This window comes from Cavia porcellus, unplaced genomic scaffold, assembly GCF_034190915.1.
Source record: "Cavia porcellus strain 051 isolate PalLab524CR breed Dunkin Hartley unplaced genomic scaffold, mCavPor4.1 scaffold_17, whole genome shotgun sequence".
Classification (NCBI taxonomy): domain Eukaryota; kingdom Metazoa; phylum Chordata; class Mammalia; order Rodentia; family Caviidae; genus Cavia; species Cavia porcellus.
Genome location: NW_026947500.1, coordinates 70,951,988 through 70,971,718, shown reverse-complemented (window position 1 = coordinate 70,971,718; position 19,731 = coordinate 70,951,988). Strand labels below are relative to the sequence as shown.

Below are 19,731 nucleotides of genomic sequence, written 5' to 3'. Positions count from 1 at the left end.
AGAACCCGACGACACCATCACAACACCCACAACAGGATGTCTGGGTGAGTGGGGTGAAGCCTGGGGTTGGGATATAACTAGTAAGTCTCAGCATGTCACTGCCCTGCTGGAAATCTACCACAAAGCTCTGTGATAGTGTGCGTGTGTGCGTGCGTGCGTGTGTGTGTGCGTGTGTGTGTGTGTGTGTGTGTGTCTTTTTGAGGCAGGGTCTCACTCTGCAGTTCAGGCTGCCTTGAACTCACTTTGTAGCCCAGGCTGACCTTGAACTCACAGTGATCCTCCTGCCTCAGCTTCCTGCAAGCTGAGACTACGTGTGGGTGCCACCACATGCAGCCTCGCCCTGTGATTTTTAAGACAGAGTATGGCTCATTTGGAGCACAATTTTTTCCTCCATCCAATGGGGAAATTGGCAGTATTATTAAAACCCAAGGAGGATTGCTACTGGCATCTAGTTGGAAATCATGGATCAGCTCACCTTCCTAGAGTACCAGGACAGCCTACCTCAGGGAAGGGTTATCTAGTTCAGAGGTCGCACACATGGAGAAACTCTGAAATAGATTTAGGTTGCCCAGCTTTCCTCAATCATCAAGAACTTGATTCCTACCCCACCTCACAGCTCATTACCAGTGTGGCTTGCTAGGCTCATCCAGCTGATTTATCCATGTTCCTGGTCTCTTAAGTTTCAGTGGAAATCCTCCTAATTAGGGCTATTTCTTTGACAGAAACCCCCAACACAAAATGCTACCAAAAAGGAAACTGCAAGATGGATCACCCAACTACTCCATGACGTGGAAATGACTGTATGGAATCAGAGTTCTGCTTCTCCGGGAAAGGGCAGTAATTCCGCGTTTAACATAGGTAAGAGATTCTAGGCGGACTCCGACGGCCACCTCAGAGAGACACGGGGCCTGGTGTGGACAGAGCCTGTGGAAGACGGACTCTGTCAGCTCTCAGAATGAGCAAACCGTTCCTCTGACACTCTCCATGAGTGACTCCTTGGGAAATATAAATTGAAAGGGTAAATGACCAAACCAGCTCTGCTCATGTTTCTGAGCATGTTTGCATGGTGTCTTACAAACTGTCTAAAAGCCTTCAGCTGATTTCCAAGGCATAAGCAGCAACTACATAGCAGGACTCAGCTTGTTTCATATTTCAGTCTATGAAGCCAAGAAATGTCACGAGCAGACCTTTCTGGAAGCTGGCAACAACTCCATGAACATCAACTGTGCGGACGCTTTCAAAGGAGCCAGAAAAGGTAGGAGTCCACGCGGGGTCTCGCGTTGCAAGCGCTGTCTTTTTTCTAGGAGACGCGCATCAGTAGGTGGAGACGCACAGTTCTAGGTTAGAGACGCCACAGGTTACAGTGAAAAGCTCTGCCCCGTGGAGCCCAGATCCAAAGCTGGATCCTCATTTGGAGCGTGTACTTTGCAGTTCAGGCTGAGGTTGAAGCTAGGCTCCACCGATGGAGCTCCTGACACAGACACACTAATGTGCACTTTGTCTCTGTGTGACAGTCAGGAAACGTCACCCAAGCGAGGTGGGCAACCGTTGTCTAAATCACTCTGAGACGTGTATTATGAACACCTTTATTCAAGGTGGACTCAGAGTTTCCCTCTGTTCTGCAAGTTGGGCAGTATTTTAGATCCACAGTACGTACTATTTCTCTTATTAATTTATGCATTGTCGCTGTCTCCCTGTCTGATGGCAAGGACAGTGCTCTGCACACCATGCTATCGTAAGGCCTGGGAGGCCTGGCACACGGCAGGTGCCCAGGAAATGCTTGATGACAGAATACGTCAGAGACAGACACACAGTGCCTCAGTGCCTGGGAACACTGAGAAGCCTGCTCTGTGCACTCCAGAAAATTCCTGGGTCCTGTTAACACACACTCTTCACTGTGAGTTACAGGCTGGGGAGGGGAGAGAGAGAGACAAAAGATGTAACAGTGAGCTGATTTTCTAAGTGCAGTCAATTGTAATGTGCGCGGTGACTTTGGCCACACTGCCTACTCATAGGTGTGACGCTGGTTTTGACGGCTAAAGGAATCAGGTATTTTCATGCACCACTGACAGGCACGTTTTGCACCCAGACCCCTCATGATGTGTAGGGCATTATAATACATGTTCGAGATTCTGCAGCCCCCGCCACGTGTAGCATACTGTGTATGCAACTGAAGCACCTTCCCCGGGTGACTATAACCGACACTGTGTTTCCTTGTGCCCTCCCAGGGCACCAGGTGCCCGCAGACCCCTCTAACTCCTCCACTCCTGTTCCCTCAGAAGTCAGCACGGTGGCTCTCATCACCTACCAGTCTGTGGGGGATATTCTGGACGCCTCCTTTTTTAATGACCCCAGAGGCAGGAGGGCAGTGAGGCTGAACTCGCGCGTCGTGAGCGGCACGGTTGGTCTACGAGACAAGCTTTCCCTGGCTGCACCCGTGTCCCTGACTTTCCAGCACACCCAGGTGAGCGCGGCCCAGCGCTGCCCTCAGGGGGACGGCGGCCCATCAGCTTCCCCACCCGGGCTCAGTCTGACTGTCAGGGCTCAGAGATAAAAGAACGGATGAGAAACGCAGAGGCAGCTTCAAAGAGCGCGTTTACAAACAGTCATACGTGTGGATGGGGTGTGGACGGAGCACACGCCCACAGATGTTAGTGGGAGGTAGGTTAGCACCCCGTCACAGGGCGGAGATGCCACAAACATTAGAACCAGGATTATGATAGCGTATGGATTGTTTTTATCAGAGACAGAGACAGAGACTGATTGAGGGGCAACAACAAAAATACACCCTTAAAAAATATACCCTGGTGCCCCCATCCTCAGACCAGTCCTGCTGCCTAATAACACGTTAAGCCACGAACTCGTCACCAAGGGACCCCGTTTCAGAGGTCAGCACCCCAGGATCTAATCCTCTCCCAAAAACCCCGACTGAACACATGGGACCAAACGCTGATGGGATGAATGCAAAAAGCAAAAGAAAAACAGAACACTAAAGTAAGTGTATGACCACATGTATGTACGTGGGCCTCCGAGCTAAATCCCCGTTCAGAATTTAAGCCCTAATTTTTAAAAGAGGTACAATTTCAATTTGTTCATTTGTACATATGGAGGCCACCAGAGTTTTAACATTAAAACCTTATATCTTGCACGGTGAAGTTCACTGTGGCATGTTACATCTCTTCAGGGTCAGTAATTGTAATTTTGATTATCTTAAACACTAATTTCAAGTAAAGCAAGTGACATTTGGCATGAGCCACTGAAAAGTTATCACTCTTACCTTGTCTTCCAAAAATTGCCCACTTAAACAGAAAGGTTAACTCTGACAATATTTGCTGGTGATCACAGCTGTTTGGTCTTGTTTTCTGAAATGTACATTTGAGACCAAGTAAAATATAACTTGTTCATTCGGGGACAAAAGAGACTAGAAATTTGCCCACATACAATACATTTTTGCAAAAATAATCTCTAGGTAAAATATTTTTATGCACATATACAAAATTTACGCAGCACCGTGTCCATGATCGGTGAGGACGCTGGTGAATTCACAGTCTGAGGGTGAACGAACCTGGGAAGCAGGTTCCGTGAGGACAGTGCCACACAGCGCACGGCAAACACCGAAACCCCTGCAAAGGGAGACAGAGCAACACAGCAGCAGAGCTTTGGTGCTTTGACACGGCGATGTATGACGGTGGGCGACACACCTGGCAACGGGGACTCGCTCGATGCTCTGAGGTCAGGATTCCTTGTTCTGCGGAGACGGAGGGTCGCTTCAGCTCAGGAGGTGGAGCCCAGCTCAGGCTATTGGAGTAGCTTCCTGGGAAGGTCCGGGTTCGATCCCCAATACTACAAAATAAATAGATAGCTAGAAAAGAAGAGATTAAAAAAACAATCCGTGAGGGCTGGGGTGTAGCTCAGTGGTAGAGGGCTTGCCTAGCATGCCCTGGGTTCGGTCCCCGGCACCCACACAGGAACACTCGTGCACACACACACACTCCATCGGTGACCTCCAGAACTGTGAGCTGAATAAATCTCTTTTTATTTTTTATTTTGAGACAAAGTCTCACTGGGCTGCTAAATGATCCAGGCTGGGCTTGAACCAGTGATCCGCCTGCCTCGGTCTCCTGAGTGGCGGGACCACAGGCGTGTGCCACCATGCCCGGCTCACCTCTCCTTTGGGGCGATTCGGTGTGGTACCTTCAGGGACCCTCAGGAGCCTTTGCACTGCTCGGGATCTGCAGAAAACACACGGGCTGCACCCACCTTCCTCCGGGAGCACAGGTCTGACCTTAGGCCTGAGCCATCCTGCGTTGGGCTCATCGGCTTGCCAGTTAGCTCTGGCGCGTGGTTAGACTCTTGGACAGTAGCTGGTAAACAGGCCGCCCCCTTCCCGACCTGATGCAGAAATAGCTATGGACCCTCCTGGCACCCACAGCTTCTAGGCCCTGTGTGTGTTCTGACCCAAGTTCCTGTGTGTGTGTCTTCAGGGTGCAGGGCAAGGCCCCCCGGCCTTTGCACATGCTGGGCAGAGCCGTGCCATTGAGCTGCACCCACAGCCTCCTAAGATGTCACAGAAGCAACGCATTCCTGGTTCACACAGTTTTCTTATGGCCTTTTCTGCTGGGCCTCGCAAACTGACACATGTTGAGAGCATCACCGGCCTGCCCCACCAGACACTCCTGGTAGTTCCCACCCACTGCAGAGCGTCGGCAGCCTCCTGCCTCCTGGACACTCGGGATCCCGGGGTGGCCAGAAGTGTCTGTCGTCTTCTCATATCTTGTCCCCATGCCCCTTACCATTAGGGTGACAGCGCCCGGCCCCATCTGATTCTCTGCCCCTCAGCATGTGACTCCACCCAGCTGCCTGTGATGTTGTCTGAGTCACTTTCTTGTCACAGAAACATAATATCCAACTCCTTCAACTGAGAGGAACTTACTTGTGCTGGGCAAGCATTTTTTCACTGAGCCACACTCCCAAGCCCTGGGACTTAATTAAGAGCAGTTTGAGGTTTACAGGATGATTAATTAGAAGGAACAGAGCAGGCCTTGGCATGCAGCCAGGGGCAGAGTCCCTGGGCACAATCCCAGCACTGCAGAAACAACAGGAAAAAAATTAGAGCCAGGCACAGTGGTGGGGACATTTAATTCCAGCATTCGGGAGGCTGAGGCAGGAGGATCCCAAGTTGAAGCCCAAGGGCCTGACTCAAAATAGAAAGGGCTGGGACACAGCTCGCCACCAAGGTGATGGGTTTGATCTCTATTACTGCAAAATGGAAATAAATTTTAAAAAGAAACTCAGTGAACCAATGGTGATACACTGAGTCCAAGTTTACACGAAGGCTGACTCTGTTGCGTGTTCTGTGGATTTTGATTCACTGAGTGACACGGGTCCGTTATAGCTGCGAGATACAGAATAATTTGACTAATTCCTAAAATTCTCCATGTTCTACATATTTGTTTTCCTTCCCCCCTGAAGTCTCTCAGAGAGTGGCCTTTACGCTGTCTCATAGGCATGTATCTTTTTTGTTATTGTTTGAGACACAGGCTGCCTGCGGTTCAGGCTGGCCTTGGACTTGTGATCCTCCAGCCTCAGCCTCTTGAGTGCCGGGCTTCTAGGCTTTAAGGGCCATCTAAGACACAAGCCGTAACACCTCCCAAATCTTGGCTTTTTTGTAGTACTTGGCACTGAACCCAGGCCTTTCCCCTGAGCTACATCCCCTGCCCTGTTTTGAAATTTTGAGACAAGTGTCACTGAGACCTTAATGTGTCTGAGCTGGACCCAGAGGTTTCCCTGCCTCAGCCTCCCAGATGGCTGGGTTTTAGGCATGCGTCCCTGTAGCTGGCTCCACGCCTGCCTGTGACATCTGGGGGAAACCCTGCCCCATTAACCTTTGCCTTCCGCATGCCTGCAAAACCAGCACCACACAGAACGCCAAGTTCCACTGCGGCGTGAGCAGTAGCTTGGTCCCCTTGAATCGCAGCCTCAGCGGCCGCGTGCCTGGGTGGCTGAGCTGAGGAGACACTTCCCGGGGTGGCCCTGAGTGGACGGGACACCCTGGGACTGCCTTCCCAAAGCCACATCTTTCCAGGGAGTTGGCCCTTGTACACCTATAACCTGTGACAGCTGTGGCCTGGTTAATTTCCGAGACATCGTCACGGGCTTTTCCGGTTGCCGGTCTGCAAAGTACTTGTGTGCTCTTCAGTGGTGGTAACCTCTACAGCACCTCTTCCTACCATCTCTGGTCGCAACTTCACACACGCCTTTTTTCTGGACAGACTGCCAAGTTTTTCAAAGCTTTTAAGCCTGTTTTTCTCTCTCAGTTCACACTGTCCATCTGGATGAAATCAGTCAGTCAGCAATGTCCATGCCGTCACCCGAATTTGGTACTACTTGAAAATCCCCTGTGCCAAGTCCATCACCCGGCTGTCTTCCACACAGCCTCACCAAAGAAAGCTTCGAGGCACGGACGAGATACAGACAAATCCTTTGCCAAAACGAAGCATGCGTGCCCTGCGGTCCACCTCGTTTCTGTCTGAAACCTCATGAACGAGGTCTTTATGGTCTGCATTTTCATCCGCAAGCTGAGCTCCTGAGTCGCAGCCAGGATCACCTGCCAAGCTCTGCTTACAGCATTTTAGGGTTGCTCTGGATCGTTTATGCAGCCTTTCCCAAAAGCCCCCCAGCAAACAGCCCCAAATCTCCGGAAGCACAGGGTGGGGTCAGCCACAGCCACGGCTGCACTTAGCAGAATCGGGTCTGTGTGTTAGCTTCTCCGCCGGGACCAGACGCCTGACACACGGAGCTGGAAGGGAAAAGGGTTATTGGGCTCCTGGTTTGAGAAGTTTCAGTCCATCGCTGCCGGGTTCCAGCGTAGAAAGCACGGGGCAAAGTAAAGCTGCCCACCTCACAGGCCAGTGGTCAGCGGTGAACCCTGCAGAGCCAAGCACAGTAGGAGGCTCTCAAAGACGCAGCCGCTTCCGCCAGGGCGGCTCAGCCCCGACAGCTCATGGAGCCGTGAAATCAGCAGGACAGCAGGCTCCCTCCCAAGAGCCGTGTAACACATGAGCCTGGAGGGGGACATTTTTGATCCTAGAGATACAAGATGTGGTCCAGCAGTCCCAACACTGGGTTTGTATCCAAAAGGTGGAAAACAGTGTATCAGACAGAGATCTGCACCCCCATATTCATTGGGGTGCTGGCATAATGGCATACACGTGACAACAAGCTAAGTGTCCATCAACTGATACAGTGACAAAGGAAATGTGGCAAAAATCAATCACATGCGGCCATAGAAACAAAGGCACGTTGCCACTTACAAAAACACCCCAGAGGACGTTCTGCTGAGTAAAGTGAGCCAGACACAGAATGATAAACACTGTGTGATCTCAACATACAGAATCAAAGAAATTCGAATTCACAGCAACAGAGCACAGAATGATAGGAGGAAATGGGGTTGGAGGATGAGAACACGGTGGTCAAAGATCACAAACATTATAAAGTTAATAAACTTTAAAGGCCTAACGTACTGGGGCCAGGGCTTTGGCTCAGCGGTGCAATCGCCTTCCTGATGAGCTTGAAGTCGTGAGTTCGATCCCCGGCACCAAAGAAAGGAAAAAAAAAAAAAAGACCTAATGTACCGCGTGATGACCACAGCTATTAGTAACGTTTTGTGCATTTGAAATTTCCTTAGCGTGTGTTTCTGGTTTCCTCGCCACAAAAAGAAAATGCAACGTGAATGTAAGTTTGGTTATGGCGATCACTCATAACGCGTGCGTACCTCGAAGCATCGCCTCGTGCACCTTAAGTGCGTACAGTTATAAATGTTTATCGCACCTCAGTAAATCTAGCAGGAAACAGCACATGCCCAGACACCCAGAGACACAGCAGGGGGAACCTCCGTCACAGCCGCGGACACTGAGGGGTAGCCAGAGGCGGGAGGAGAGGAGCTGACGTGGAATCATAAAACCAGAAGGAAATCCACCCGCGTGCTCTTGTCTTTGCAGACAGGAGCTGAGAACAGACAGTACTTCTGCGTCTACTGGGAAGGATCAGAGGAAGGCGGCAGCTGGTCAACCGACGGCTGCCATCCCTTGGGCGGCAATGATTCCTACACCTTGTGCGAGTGCCACCACCTGTCCACCTTTGCTGTCCTCATGGCCCTGAGACCCAAGGTACCAGGATTCACGGTTCCACTGTGGGAATGCTCTGTACGCATCTGCTGTGTGTATTTTAGAAAAAGGCTTTGCAACCAGGATCGAGCTTACATGAGGGACGGGCACGGTGGTGCACGCCTGTCATCCCCGCACTCGGGAGGTTGAGGCAGGAGGATTATTGCAAGTTGGACATCAGTAAGGGTCTGGGGAAACCGTGTGGGGAACGATGGAAACCAAAGCAGACGACATTAGCAGGCCGGTTCTCACCGGGGGTCACTGAGCCTTTGTTCTCTGGCGACTCTGGGAACTAGCATGACACCAAAGTCATCCTTAACACCCACGAGGCCATTTACACCTCCACTTCCAGCCACGTGCTGGAGCCGTGTTCAGAGGTGTTATTCCCTAACGCTTTCACAGGCAGGGTCTGCTCAGGACCCACGCGCCCACGCCAACGTGAAGAGCCACCAGGCCTCGGGAGGTCGGTCTGGCAGCCTTTACAGGAGGAAGGTCCCGGGGACCTGGAGTTGACAGCATCCTTACTTTGTACGGTGGGGTCGCTGCCAAGCCTCCCAGGTCAGACCAGAAAGGAGGGCCTGGCTACCACCAATGGGAAAGCGTGGGTTCGTCTTAGTCGCTTTCGAGCTGCTGAGAGACGGTGCGGTCAGCCACCATCTGAAGGAGCAGAGGATGGCTCTGGCTTACGATGTCAGCAGGCCCAGTCCAAGGTTGGTGGCTCACATGCAGACACAGGACGGTGGAAGGAAGGGCCCACTGTGGAGGAAGACTTGGTTTTTGGCAGATGGGAAGTGGAAGGGTAAAGGAAGGGACGGGACCTTTGGTTATCCCCCCAGGCACCTCCAGTTAGCACCCGAAGCCCCTGAACTCACCCCTGGATCAATCCACTGGTGACGACAGTCCCTGTGAGCTGACTGCCTTCCAAAGGTCCCTCCTCTGAATGTGTGAGAATTCTAGATCTAAACCATTGTAGCTCTCTGGACTTCCTAGGTCCCAACTAATACTAGGTTGACTCAGATTGAAAGAATTTCCCTTAACTCTTCCTATTTTTTAACCTTTGATTTATTAAATATTTAACCAGACGACAACCAATTTGTTCTATACTTTGGAGACATGGTCTCATTTTAGTCAGTCAAAAATATTTACTCGGTGGCTATCATGTGCCAGGCACTGTTCTAGACGTTAAACATGCAATGGGGAGCAAGATATGTTTCAAGAGCTCGGTTTTCAAAAAAATAAAGAGCTCAGTTTTCATGGAGATTAAGTTTGGATGCTGTGCCGATGAATTGTTATTCACACTTAAAATTTAGCCAAGTGTGACTGAAGATTTGTATGTTTAATGTTATTTCATTTTCAGTCATTTTAAATTTACAAACCGAAGCAATGTGAAGTATTTTTCTGTCCAAGGCTACTTCATCCTTGGATATCTTTACAGTGTAGGAATTTAAATGTGTTGTAAAGGTAGCAGACACATAAATGTCAAAGACCTAATATAAAAAATTACCAAATTTTCAACTAATAATTGTTCCCATTTACACTGATAAGTCATGGAATCAGTAATATTTTGAGACTCTCAGGTTAAGAAGAATATATGATTAAATAAATTTTACCTGCTCTATTTTTTAATTTACCTATTGGAAAGTGTTAAATTGGGGCAAGCCATCTGGGACCCCTCCTGTCTCTCAGAATTGCCATTCTCTATTCTTACACCCCAAAAAAAATTCCTACTCTTAAAAAAAAAGTGTTAGAATGAACACAAGTTTCCTGAACCCACTATTTCCACTGGAAAGCTTCTCTCTAGTAGTTTTTTTTCAAAGTTGTCAGGGTTACTAAATCTCTGGCCACCCTGCAGAGGAAAACACAGACCTAGAGACCAGGGTTAGGGCAGGAGGACCAGGGTTAGGGTGGGAGGACCAGGGTTAGGGTGGGAGGACCAGGGTCAGGGTGGGAGGACCAGGGTTAGGGTGGGAGGACCAGTGTTAGGGTGGGAGGATCAGGGTTAGGGTGGGAGGACCAGGGTTAGGGTGGGAGGACCAGGGATAGGGTGGGAGGACCAGGGTTAGGGTGGGAGGACCAGGGTTAGGGTGGGAGGACCAGTGTTAGGGTGGGAGGATCAGGGTTAGGGTGGGAGGACCAGGGTTAGGGTGGGAGGACCAGTGTTAGGGTGGGAGGATCAGGGTTAGGGTGGGAGGACCAGGGTTAGGTAGGGAGGACCAGGGTTAGGTAGGGAGGACCAGGGTTAGGGTGGGAGGACCAGGGTCAGGGTGGGAGGACCAGGGTCAGGGTGGGAGGGCCAGTGTTAGGGTGGGAGGACCAGGGTTAGGGCAGAAGGACCAGGGTTAGGGTGGGAGGACCAGGGTTAGGGTGGGAGGACCAGGGTTAGGGCAGGAGGACCAGGGTTAGGGTGGGAGGACCAGGTTAGGGTGGGAGGACCAGGTTAGGGTGGGAGGACCAGGGTCAGGGTGGGAGGGCCAGTGTTAGGGTGAGAGGACCAGGGTTAGGGTGGGAGGACCAGGGTTAGGGTGGGAGGACCAGGGTTAGGGTGGGAGGATCAGGTTAGTGTGGGAGGACCAGGGTTAAGGTGGGAGGACCAGGGTTAGGGTGGGAGGACCAGGGTTAGGGTGGGAGGACCAGGGTTAGGGTGGGAGGACCAGGGTTAGGGTGGGAGGATCAGGTTAGTGTGGGAGGACCAGGGTTAAGGTGGGAGGACCAGGGTTAGGGTGAGAGGACCAGGGTTAGGGTGGGAGGACCAGGGTTAGGGTGGGAGGACCAGGTTAGGGTGGGAGGACCAGGTTAGTGTGGGAGGACCAGGTTAGTGTGGGAGGACCAGGGTTAAGGTGGGAGGACCAGGTTAGTGTGGGAGGACCAGGGTTAAGGTGGGAGGACCAGGGTTAAGGTGGGAGGACCAGGGTTAGGGTGGGAGGACCAGGTTAGGGTGGGAGGACCAGGTTAGTGTGGGAGGACCAGGGTTAAGGTGGGAGGACCAGGGTTAAGGTGGGAGGACCAGGGTTAGGGTGAGAGGACCAGGGTTAGGGTGGGAGGACCAGGGTTAGGGTGGGAGGACCAGGTTAGGGTGGGAGGACCAGGTTAGTGTGGGAGGACCAGGGTTAAGGTGGGAGGACCAGGGTTAAGGTGGGAGGACCAGGGTTAGGGTGAGAGGACCAGGGTCAGGGTGGGAGGACCAGGGTTAGGGTGGGAGGACTAGGCTTAGGGTGGGAGGATCAGGTTAGTGTGGGAGGACCAGAGTTAAGGTGGGAGGACCAGGGTTAAGGTGGGAGGACCAGGGTCAGGGTGGGAGGACCAGGGTTAGGGTGGGAGGACCAGGTCAGGGTGGGAGGACCAGGGTTAGGGTGGGAGGATCAGGTTAGTGTGGGAGGACCAGGGTTAAGGTGGGAGGACCAGGGTTAAGGTGGGAGGACCAGGGTCAGGGTGGGAGGGCCAGTGTTAGGGTGAGAGGACCAGGGCTAGGGTGGGAGGACCAGGGTTAGGGTGGGAGGACCAGTGTTAGGGTGGGAGGATCAGGGTTAGGGTGGGAGGACCAGGGTTAGGTAGGGAGGACCAGGGTTAGGGTGGGAGGACCAGGGATAGGGTGGGAGGACCCAGGTTTGGGTAGGAGTAAGCGTGCCTGGCCGTCCCTTAGGAACGGGACACAGAGCTGGCAGCTGTGTGACGGTCCTCCCCCTGGTGGTTGCAGGACGACCCGGTGCTGAGCGTGGTCACCCAGGTGGGGCTGAGCCTCTCCGTGCTCTGCCTCCTGCTGGCCGCCCTCACCTTCCTGCTGTGCCGGCCCATCCGGAACACGTCCACCACCCTGCACCTGCACCTGGCCGTCTGCCTCCTGCTGGCCCACCTCCTCTTCCTCAGCGGCATCCAGAGGACCGAGCCTAAGGTGGGTCCTTGTGCTAGTCAGATCGGGCCATCTCAGTCTAAGAAGAGACTAGGAGGAAGCCTTTACCCGGCGGGGATGGTGGGAGGGAAAGAAAGAGCTCTTAACCAGCAGACTCTGCAGGGTCTTCGCAGTGTTACTTTCCTCCTGACCCTTTGTTAGAGGGAGACAAACATCCGGGCGACCTGATACGTGTGTAGAACAGGACTGGATCGTTGTGTCACACTGTCCCTCTGCTCTTACTGCCCTCCTTCCCGATCTCTTTCTTCACCTCTCTAAAGTCTGCCGTCTTTTCTCCCTCCCTCCTTTATTTTAACCATTTTAGCCATGTATTTATTAGTTGTTTAGGAATCTCATGTAAGATAAACATGAAATGTTTAATTTTCTGTACCTGACATATTTCATGTAACATTGTGACCTGAAGTCCCATCCAGATTTCTGCAAAGGACATGATTTCATTTTTGTTGCTGCGTAATATTCCCTTATGTGTACATACCACACTTTTCCATCCATTTCTCTATTGGCGAGGATTTAGACTGTGTCAGGTACTCAGCTACTGTGAATTTTTGCTAGTATAAATATAGGTATGCCTGTTTCATTGTATTATAATGTTTTTAACTCTTTCAGGAATATAGCCAGAAGAGTCCTGGATGGATTAAATGAAATTTCTGCTTTAAGTTTTTGAGCTCTCTCCATATTGATTTCCATAATTTCTGTAATAGTTTACATTCCCAACAATAGTACAGAAGGGTTCCTTGTTCCTCACATCCTCGCCAGCATTTGTTGTTTGTGGTATTCTTCATGATAGCCATTCCAGTGTGGCATGTTTATTGATGTTCACATGTTGTACCATGCCTGCACCTCTGGAGTGAAGCTAACTTGGTTTGGTGTATTACCTTAATAATTTGTTAAGTCATTTTGCAAGTATCATATGAAGGATTTTTGCATTTATGTTCAACAAGGATATTGGGGTGTAGCTTTCCGCTGCATTGTCTTATCTGGTTCTGATATCAGGGAAATTCTGGCTTCATGGAATGAGCCTGTAAGAATTCCTTCTGTTTTGATAACATAGAAAAATTTGAGGAGTGTAAGTTTTAGTTCTTTTCTAGAACTTTAGTGAAATTCTGAGTATCTCTTCATTGACTAAGTTTTGATCATGGCGTTAATTTCATGGCTTGTTTTCGGTCTGTGTTGTGAGGTTTCCTATCTTCTTTGTTTGATTTTGGTAAATCATGTTTCTAGGAGTTTATACACTTTTTCTCAGACTCTCCAATTTATTGGAATATGTGTTTTCAAATTAGTTTGTTATAATTCTCTTGATTTAGCTGACATAATTTCAGTAAAGTCCAAGCTCAGATTCCATTTGCAGTAACAACAGAGATCAGACGTGTGCTCTGGAAGATAATCTGTCTTGAGATAATTTTGTCTTGAGCCTTTGCAGAGACTCAGAGTGACTGTGGCAGCGCACACTCTGGGTGGCTGTGCGGCCTCGCTTGGGGACCCTGTGTGGTCCCTGCCCTATTTCTGGCCGGCCCTGCTTCCCAGCAGCTAATCCTCTGTTTTCCATCCGTTTCTGCCATGACGTGTCTGCCCTGGAGTCAGCTGACTGCGGACTGAGTGTGCTAAAATCATGAGCTAAATGAACGCTCTCTTCCGTTAAGTTTTGGGTGTTAAATACTGCGCCCATTGATAAGGAAGCAGACCAACATCGGCACGTGCTGATTTCTGTTCCTTTCCACGTCCTGCTATGTAAGCACTCTGCCAGTTAGGCGTATTCTTTCCTTTGGGCGTTTAGGCCGCGTTGTCTTCTCCATCTCTGTCTGGGAGACAGTGCTGGCTCTGCATGCTGGCTCGGTGGTCATTGTTTCCATAGTTTATCCTTATCCTGGAAGGTCTTTACTCGTTCTGTGATTTGGTTGGTTGGTTGGGTGGTTGCGCCAGGGTTTCACTGTGCAGTTCACGCTGCCGTGAACTCACCACGTAGCCTGGGCTGGCCTTGAGCTCACAGAAGTCCTGCTTCCTCAGCCTCCCCTGTGCTGGGATGACAGGCGTGAACCACGATGCCTGACACACAGAATATTTTGTATGTCACTAATAAAGTAAGTAGCAAACCTGCAATGCTTAAAGACGCAAGAGACAACAAACTCTGAGAGGGAAAACCTGACAGGTCAGTGCAAGAAATTACGTCAAGAAAAGCAGCAGTGAGTACTCACACCGTTGTATGTACACCACACGCCCCACAAATATATCCTGGAGGACAAAGAAAAGGGTAGACAGTATTCATACAGCAGAAAATAAAGGGTCAGAGTTGAGATTGTGTGAGAGGGAGCAACACAGAAAAGAGGAGGGAGAAGAAATTTAAATGAAGTGTGAGAGAGGGTGTGGGGCACGGAATCAAAGCAGTGACCTAACAGAAACACTAATGTAGCAAACCACGTGGAACAAGCCTTTTGTGTAGTTGTTGTCTTTCTGAGGCGGGGTCTCCCTGTGCAGCTCAGGCTGCCTTGAGCTCACTTTGCAGCCCAGGCTGGTCTCAGACTCACAAGGATCCTCCTGCCTCAGCCTCCCGAGTGCTGGATGCCAGGCGTGAGCCACCGCGCCCAGAAAATTAACCATTTTATTAATTAAATCCTTTACTTGATTATTTACTTCTTTAAACTTGCAAAACATCTTATAGGTATTTGTTTATCTGTTTGCTTGATCCTTGGCCTGTTCAAACATTTTTAACCATCTAGATTTTTATTTTCTCTAGTTTATTATCCATGAGATAAGCTTTTGAGGAGTTCAGTTTGTTTGTTTGTTTGTTTATATCTGGAATCAAACTCAGGACCTCACACTTGCCAGGCAGACACTTAGCTGCTGAGCTGTCTCCCCAGCCCCAAGTTAAGTATTTTCTCATTGCTTGGCTTTCCGAAGGTTGAGCATCAGCTAGAGCAGATCTTCAGCTGACCCTGCTGGGAGATCTCTGCATTTGCTGTGCGTTCGGTGGGACGTGCTCTCGGCGTTAGCTGAGCTTTGTCGCTCAGGCACCTGCGCAGCCCCTGCTCCTTCTGTACCGCTGTGATGAGGTCACCAGGCAGCCTCCTCTAGCTCCGCTGGCCTTCCAGCTCCTGCCCACGCTGACCAGAAGTCGTGTCTGTCCAGAGTGGGTGGCAGGCTGGATTTCTCTCGGGCAAACTTAGGTGCTGCTCCCGCTGTGTCTTCCTCCTGGCCTGGATCAGTCCCCTCCGCCCCGAGACTCCCGGGCCAGCTCGTCTCTATCCAGTGTGCTGGTCTCTAACCGTGGCTGTGTGCGTCTTCTTTCCAGAGGGCCCGTCCTCCTGGACTCGGCCACTTCCTGGCTTCCAGTTGCCCTGACCTGTGCGTATGTCACTGGCCGGGCTGCCCGTCCCGGTGAGGAGGGGGACAGGACAGGCGGGCCCTGTACGCGTGCGGGGCGGTTGCCAGGTGGGTGCCAACCACAGCGGCTCAGCTGTTGCTCTGAAGCTCATTCCCCGACTGTCAGATCATCTCCCGAAACGTGGGTTCACTGGACGCGGAGCATAAACAGGGCCGAGATCTGGGTGGCCCAGCTTCCCTTTCCAAGCACCTGATCCTGGAATCATCAGGCGCCCTTCTCCTTCAGTTGGCCTTTCCATATTTGTGTTTTTGTTCATTCCCTGTTTCAGAGAAGCTGCATTTTCTGGCCCTCTGAGATTCCCATAAGCACTGCGGTCAGCAGTCACCTGTGGTGGAATTTCTCTATCTCAATAAATCTTTCAATCCTTCTCAAGGAAGTATCCTACGAAGCTATGCCTAAGCTGGTTTGAATTTGCATGCCACATAAAACTCATTTCTGGCAAGAAGGCAGAATGGGGGGGAGTAGATGAGGGTGGTCCTGGAGCCAGAATGCAAAATTAGATTTTAAATGCTAGTTAGGCAACTTCTATAAAAGCCCAAATAGAAAAGGTGACCATGACCAAGGCAGCGTGGCTAAGTGCCCGTCAAACTGTGTGTACTAAGACAAACCGTGGGTCCGAGCTGGCCCAAAGCCTCAGGATCATCATTCTTTAGGGAAGTGAGGGCCCAGTCACGGGCTTCGAGGTGGATATGACATAAAACACTTTTAGGACACTAAAACAGGCAGTCAACTGTGCGGAGAAAAAACTGAACAGTGGCTGGGTAAGAGTTAATGAAAATACGAATCAAAGGAGGAGGTGGTCACCTCGGAAAACATAAGGTGGAGCTGATGAGAAGGGCCCCAAATGGCTGGGATGTGTTTTGAGGTAAACCAGAAAGACAATTGTCTCTGAGGGCTTCTGGTTTGAAGGGTTGGGTCGAAGGTTGATGATTGCATTAATCAACCTAGAGGAAAAAGAAATGGTCTTAGGATGTGATGTTATGGTCAGACCACAGGACCTTTGCACAGCAGGGTGACTGCAGGTAACATCAATATTTATTCCAGAGCCAGGGATTTAGCTCAGTGGCGTAAGCGCCTGCCTTGCAAGTACATAGTCTTGAGTTCGATCCCCGCTACCACACACACACACACACACACACAAAAATATCTATTCCAAAACAGACAGAAGAGTGAATGTTCAGAGTTTTCCCACAAGGACGTGAGAACCTTGTAAGGTGATAGTTGTGCTGATTACTCAGCTCAGTCATGATAACAGGTATCATTTTATATACGGATCTCCGCATCAGATTTGGCCTAACACGTAACTCAGTGCTACAGGGTCTGCTGGACCTGTGAGGTCCTGGACTCCATTCCCAGCTCTGGAAAAGGAAAATTCTTTTGCACCCCATGAATATATATAATTAGGAGGCTTTTCAGAAATAAAAATTTAAAAGGAAAAGACAATGAAGTCAGGCTTATCCTTGTGAGTGAGATGTGCTGGTCAGACACTGGGGCTGAGGCATAAACTCTCAGCTGGAAATAACCCTTCCAGGCCCGGGAGCGCCTGGGGCGAGACAGGGAGAGAAGCACACTCTGCAGGAAGATGTTCAGGACGCGGGAATTGATGTGCTCAGACTAATAAAGCTGGACTGCAGCCGGGGCTCGTGGAAGACCAGCCCTGCAAGACTGGGAAGGGAGGCCTACAGTAGGCTCGGGGACGAGCAGTGTTAGGAGGATCCGTGGTCTGGCAGGTTCCGGGAAGCCCAGGAGAGACAGTGGTGGGCTGGTGGTCAAACTCTCCCGGCGGGCAGGTCAGACTGCTGGGCTTGGTGATCAACTTTGTGTTAGTTAAAGTTTTCCGGAGAAACCGGTCCAGCAGGAGCTGGATCTGGAGAAGAGGCTGCTGGTGGATCACAGAGCAGGTCAGGGCCTGGGGGGCCCTGGGGCAGCCATGCTTACGGCTGTGCCCTGCAGACTCAGTGGGGCAGATGGCCCTCCAGCTCACTGCTGCTCCACCTAGGCCTTCTGCTAACTGGCAGGCCCCCACTGCGCCTATTCAAGTGTGGGTCCCTTCCCAGAACGCACGCTGGACACCCTCACACTCACACTCAGGCTCACACACATTGAGATTAACGTCTGAACACAACTGCTAGACTGAGATCAGCACGTGGACGTGAAATCAGCCATCAGAAGGTGAAAGGAGAAAGTCGCCAAATGCAAAATACGTGAGTCCTCCTGAAGTAAGGGTTTGCAAAATAAATTATTTGGAATTATTATTCAGGTCCAGTATTGAGGCTTCCACCCACTAAAGGATATTTGTCAGATCTGAGATGTCAGAACTTACACCGCTTATCAGACTTGGAATTTGTCTCCTGAGCTCAGTGGTAGAGTCCTTGCCTGGAGTCTGACGTCCTGGGTTCAAATCCCCCAGCAAAATGAAAACAGAAATCAAACAGCAAATCAAAATTAAGTTTCCCTTTACCTGTTTGTTCATGGTAAAATGCCCCTTGCCATCAAAACATTTTATTAACCACATGGTGTATTATTCATTTTAGGTGTGATGTAGTTCACTATGCAAATGTGTATTTTTTCAGGTTTTTAAATTAACGCATGTTGGAAGTCTCACAGAGTTTTTCATCCGCTCCTCCCCATTCACTCCCCCGCTCCAACTCTGTCTCCTTGGCATTTGCAAAAGAGCTATTTCCTGTCTCCTGTTATGCACTGTTTGCTTGTTGGTGTGTTTGTGTGTTTTTGAGACAGGGTCTCACTTTGTAGCCCAGGCTGGCCTCAAACTTGCAGCGATCCTCCTGCCTCGGCCTCCTGAGTGCTGGGATTACAGGCACCCACCATCACGCCCAGCAATCTATGTCTTTTGCTGCTGTGTATTTATATTTTGGTTTTCTCATTTAAGAGAAGCCTTGTGGTATTTAAGCTTGTGTGTCTGGCTTATCTAACAATTAAATGTATAGTGTATCCATTTTAGAACGTGCACTTCAGGAGCGTTCAGTGTTTTCACACTGCCGTGCAATGGTCACTGCTACCTTGTCCCAGGTGCCACCCCCATGGCGGAGGTTCTCCTGTCTCCTCCCCAGCCTCGGGCTGCTGCAAACCTGCTGTTGGCGCCTGGGGCTGCCTGCCCTCCATGTTCCCTAGAAGCAGAATTGCAGCACAGGCGGCCTCTTGTGCCTGGCTTCTCTCCCTCACCATGATGTTTCTTTCCAAGGTGTTTTAAGACTTTATTCCATTTTTGTTGACAAGTAATATGCTAGTGTAGCGGTATAGCGTATTTTGTTTCTATCATTTGCCTTTTGCAAAGCTGCTAAGAATATTCGCTCAAATTTTGTTTTAACATTTGCTGTCAATCTTGGGATCTCTCCAGGCCTGGGTCGCAGGGTTGAATGCTAACTGTACTTTATTTCTGATTATTGGATGATTTTAAACCAACCTCTCGGTAAATAGAAGGTTGTTTCAGACACCTGTTTCCTCTTGGGTAAATGGGTATTTTGTATCCTTTAATGACTTTGTCAAAGTCTTCTAAGTGTCAAACACATTTGTGGAAAATTGTAACATTCCTCATTGTTTGTATCTATCTAGAAGCTGAAGTAGTGTCACCTCTAACTGTTTATATTCCTGTGTCTTCGCTGTCTGCCTCAGTATAGCTAGAGTTTTATCCATTTTATTAAAACTCAGCTGATGGTTTCGCTATTTTTTTCTATTGCTTTTCTCTTTTATATTTCGTTGATGTTTTACTCTTTTATGTTGATTGTATTCTCCTGATTCCTGTTGGTTTAATTTGACCTTGTGTTACTCAGTGTGTCTACTTACATGTGAGATACATAAATATAGATATAGGTATCTGAGTTTATTGCTACGAATTGTTCCTAACATCTGTCTGCTACTTTGCTCCTTAACTACTCGTCATGGGATTCTCCCACGAAAGACACACGTGGTTTTAGCCTCTTTGTTTTGCGCAGCATTACGGCCTCAAGGTGCACCCGGTTTCCGACAAGTGCCCCAGAGGTGCCCTCCTTCTTTTGCTGGGTGCGAAGGATAGTTTGATGCGTCTGAGTATCGCCGTGACAGTGTTTTAAACTCTACCACCAGTTGGTTTATGGGTGCAGACAGCCCTCTGGAAAGCGGGTGCAATTCAGCCGGGCATTTCAAGGTCTGAGGAGAAACGGAACTGAGTTTCCCTTTGGAAGAAGCAGTCTTGCCTCAAGCCTCAGGTCTGACCGCTGCTTCGTCTGCACCCTGCAAGTCTGACTTGTATTTCGTAAATGTGCCGTTTCCTACTGATTCAG

At 50.0% G+C, this 19,731-nt stretch overlaps 1 protein-coding gene across 1 annotated transcript in view; it reads left to right on the top strand.

Annotated features, from left to right (window-relative positions):
• Nucleotides 1-19,731, top strand: part of LOC100727811 (putative adhesion G protein-coupled receptor E4P) — a 53,386-nt gene that overhangs the window by 22,129 nt on the left and 11,526 nt on the right. Inside the window, exons 5-10 of the mRNA XM_063228726.1 lie at nucleotides 1-44; nucleotides 723-858; nucleotides 1,157-1,255; nucleotides 2,280-2,464; nucleotides 8,001-8,168; nucleotides 11,860-12,054. Coding sequence (XP_063084796.1) covers nucleotides 1-44; nucleotides 723-858; nucleotides 1,157-1,255; nucleotides 2,280-2,464; nucleotides 8,001-8,168; nucleotides 11,860-12,054 — 827 coding nt within the window. The remainder of the gene's footprint in view (nucleotides 45-722; nucleotides 859-1,156; nucleotides 1,256-2,279; nucleotides 2,465-8,000; nucleotides 8,169-11,859; nucleotides 12,055-19,731) is intronic.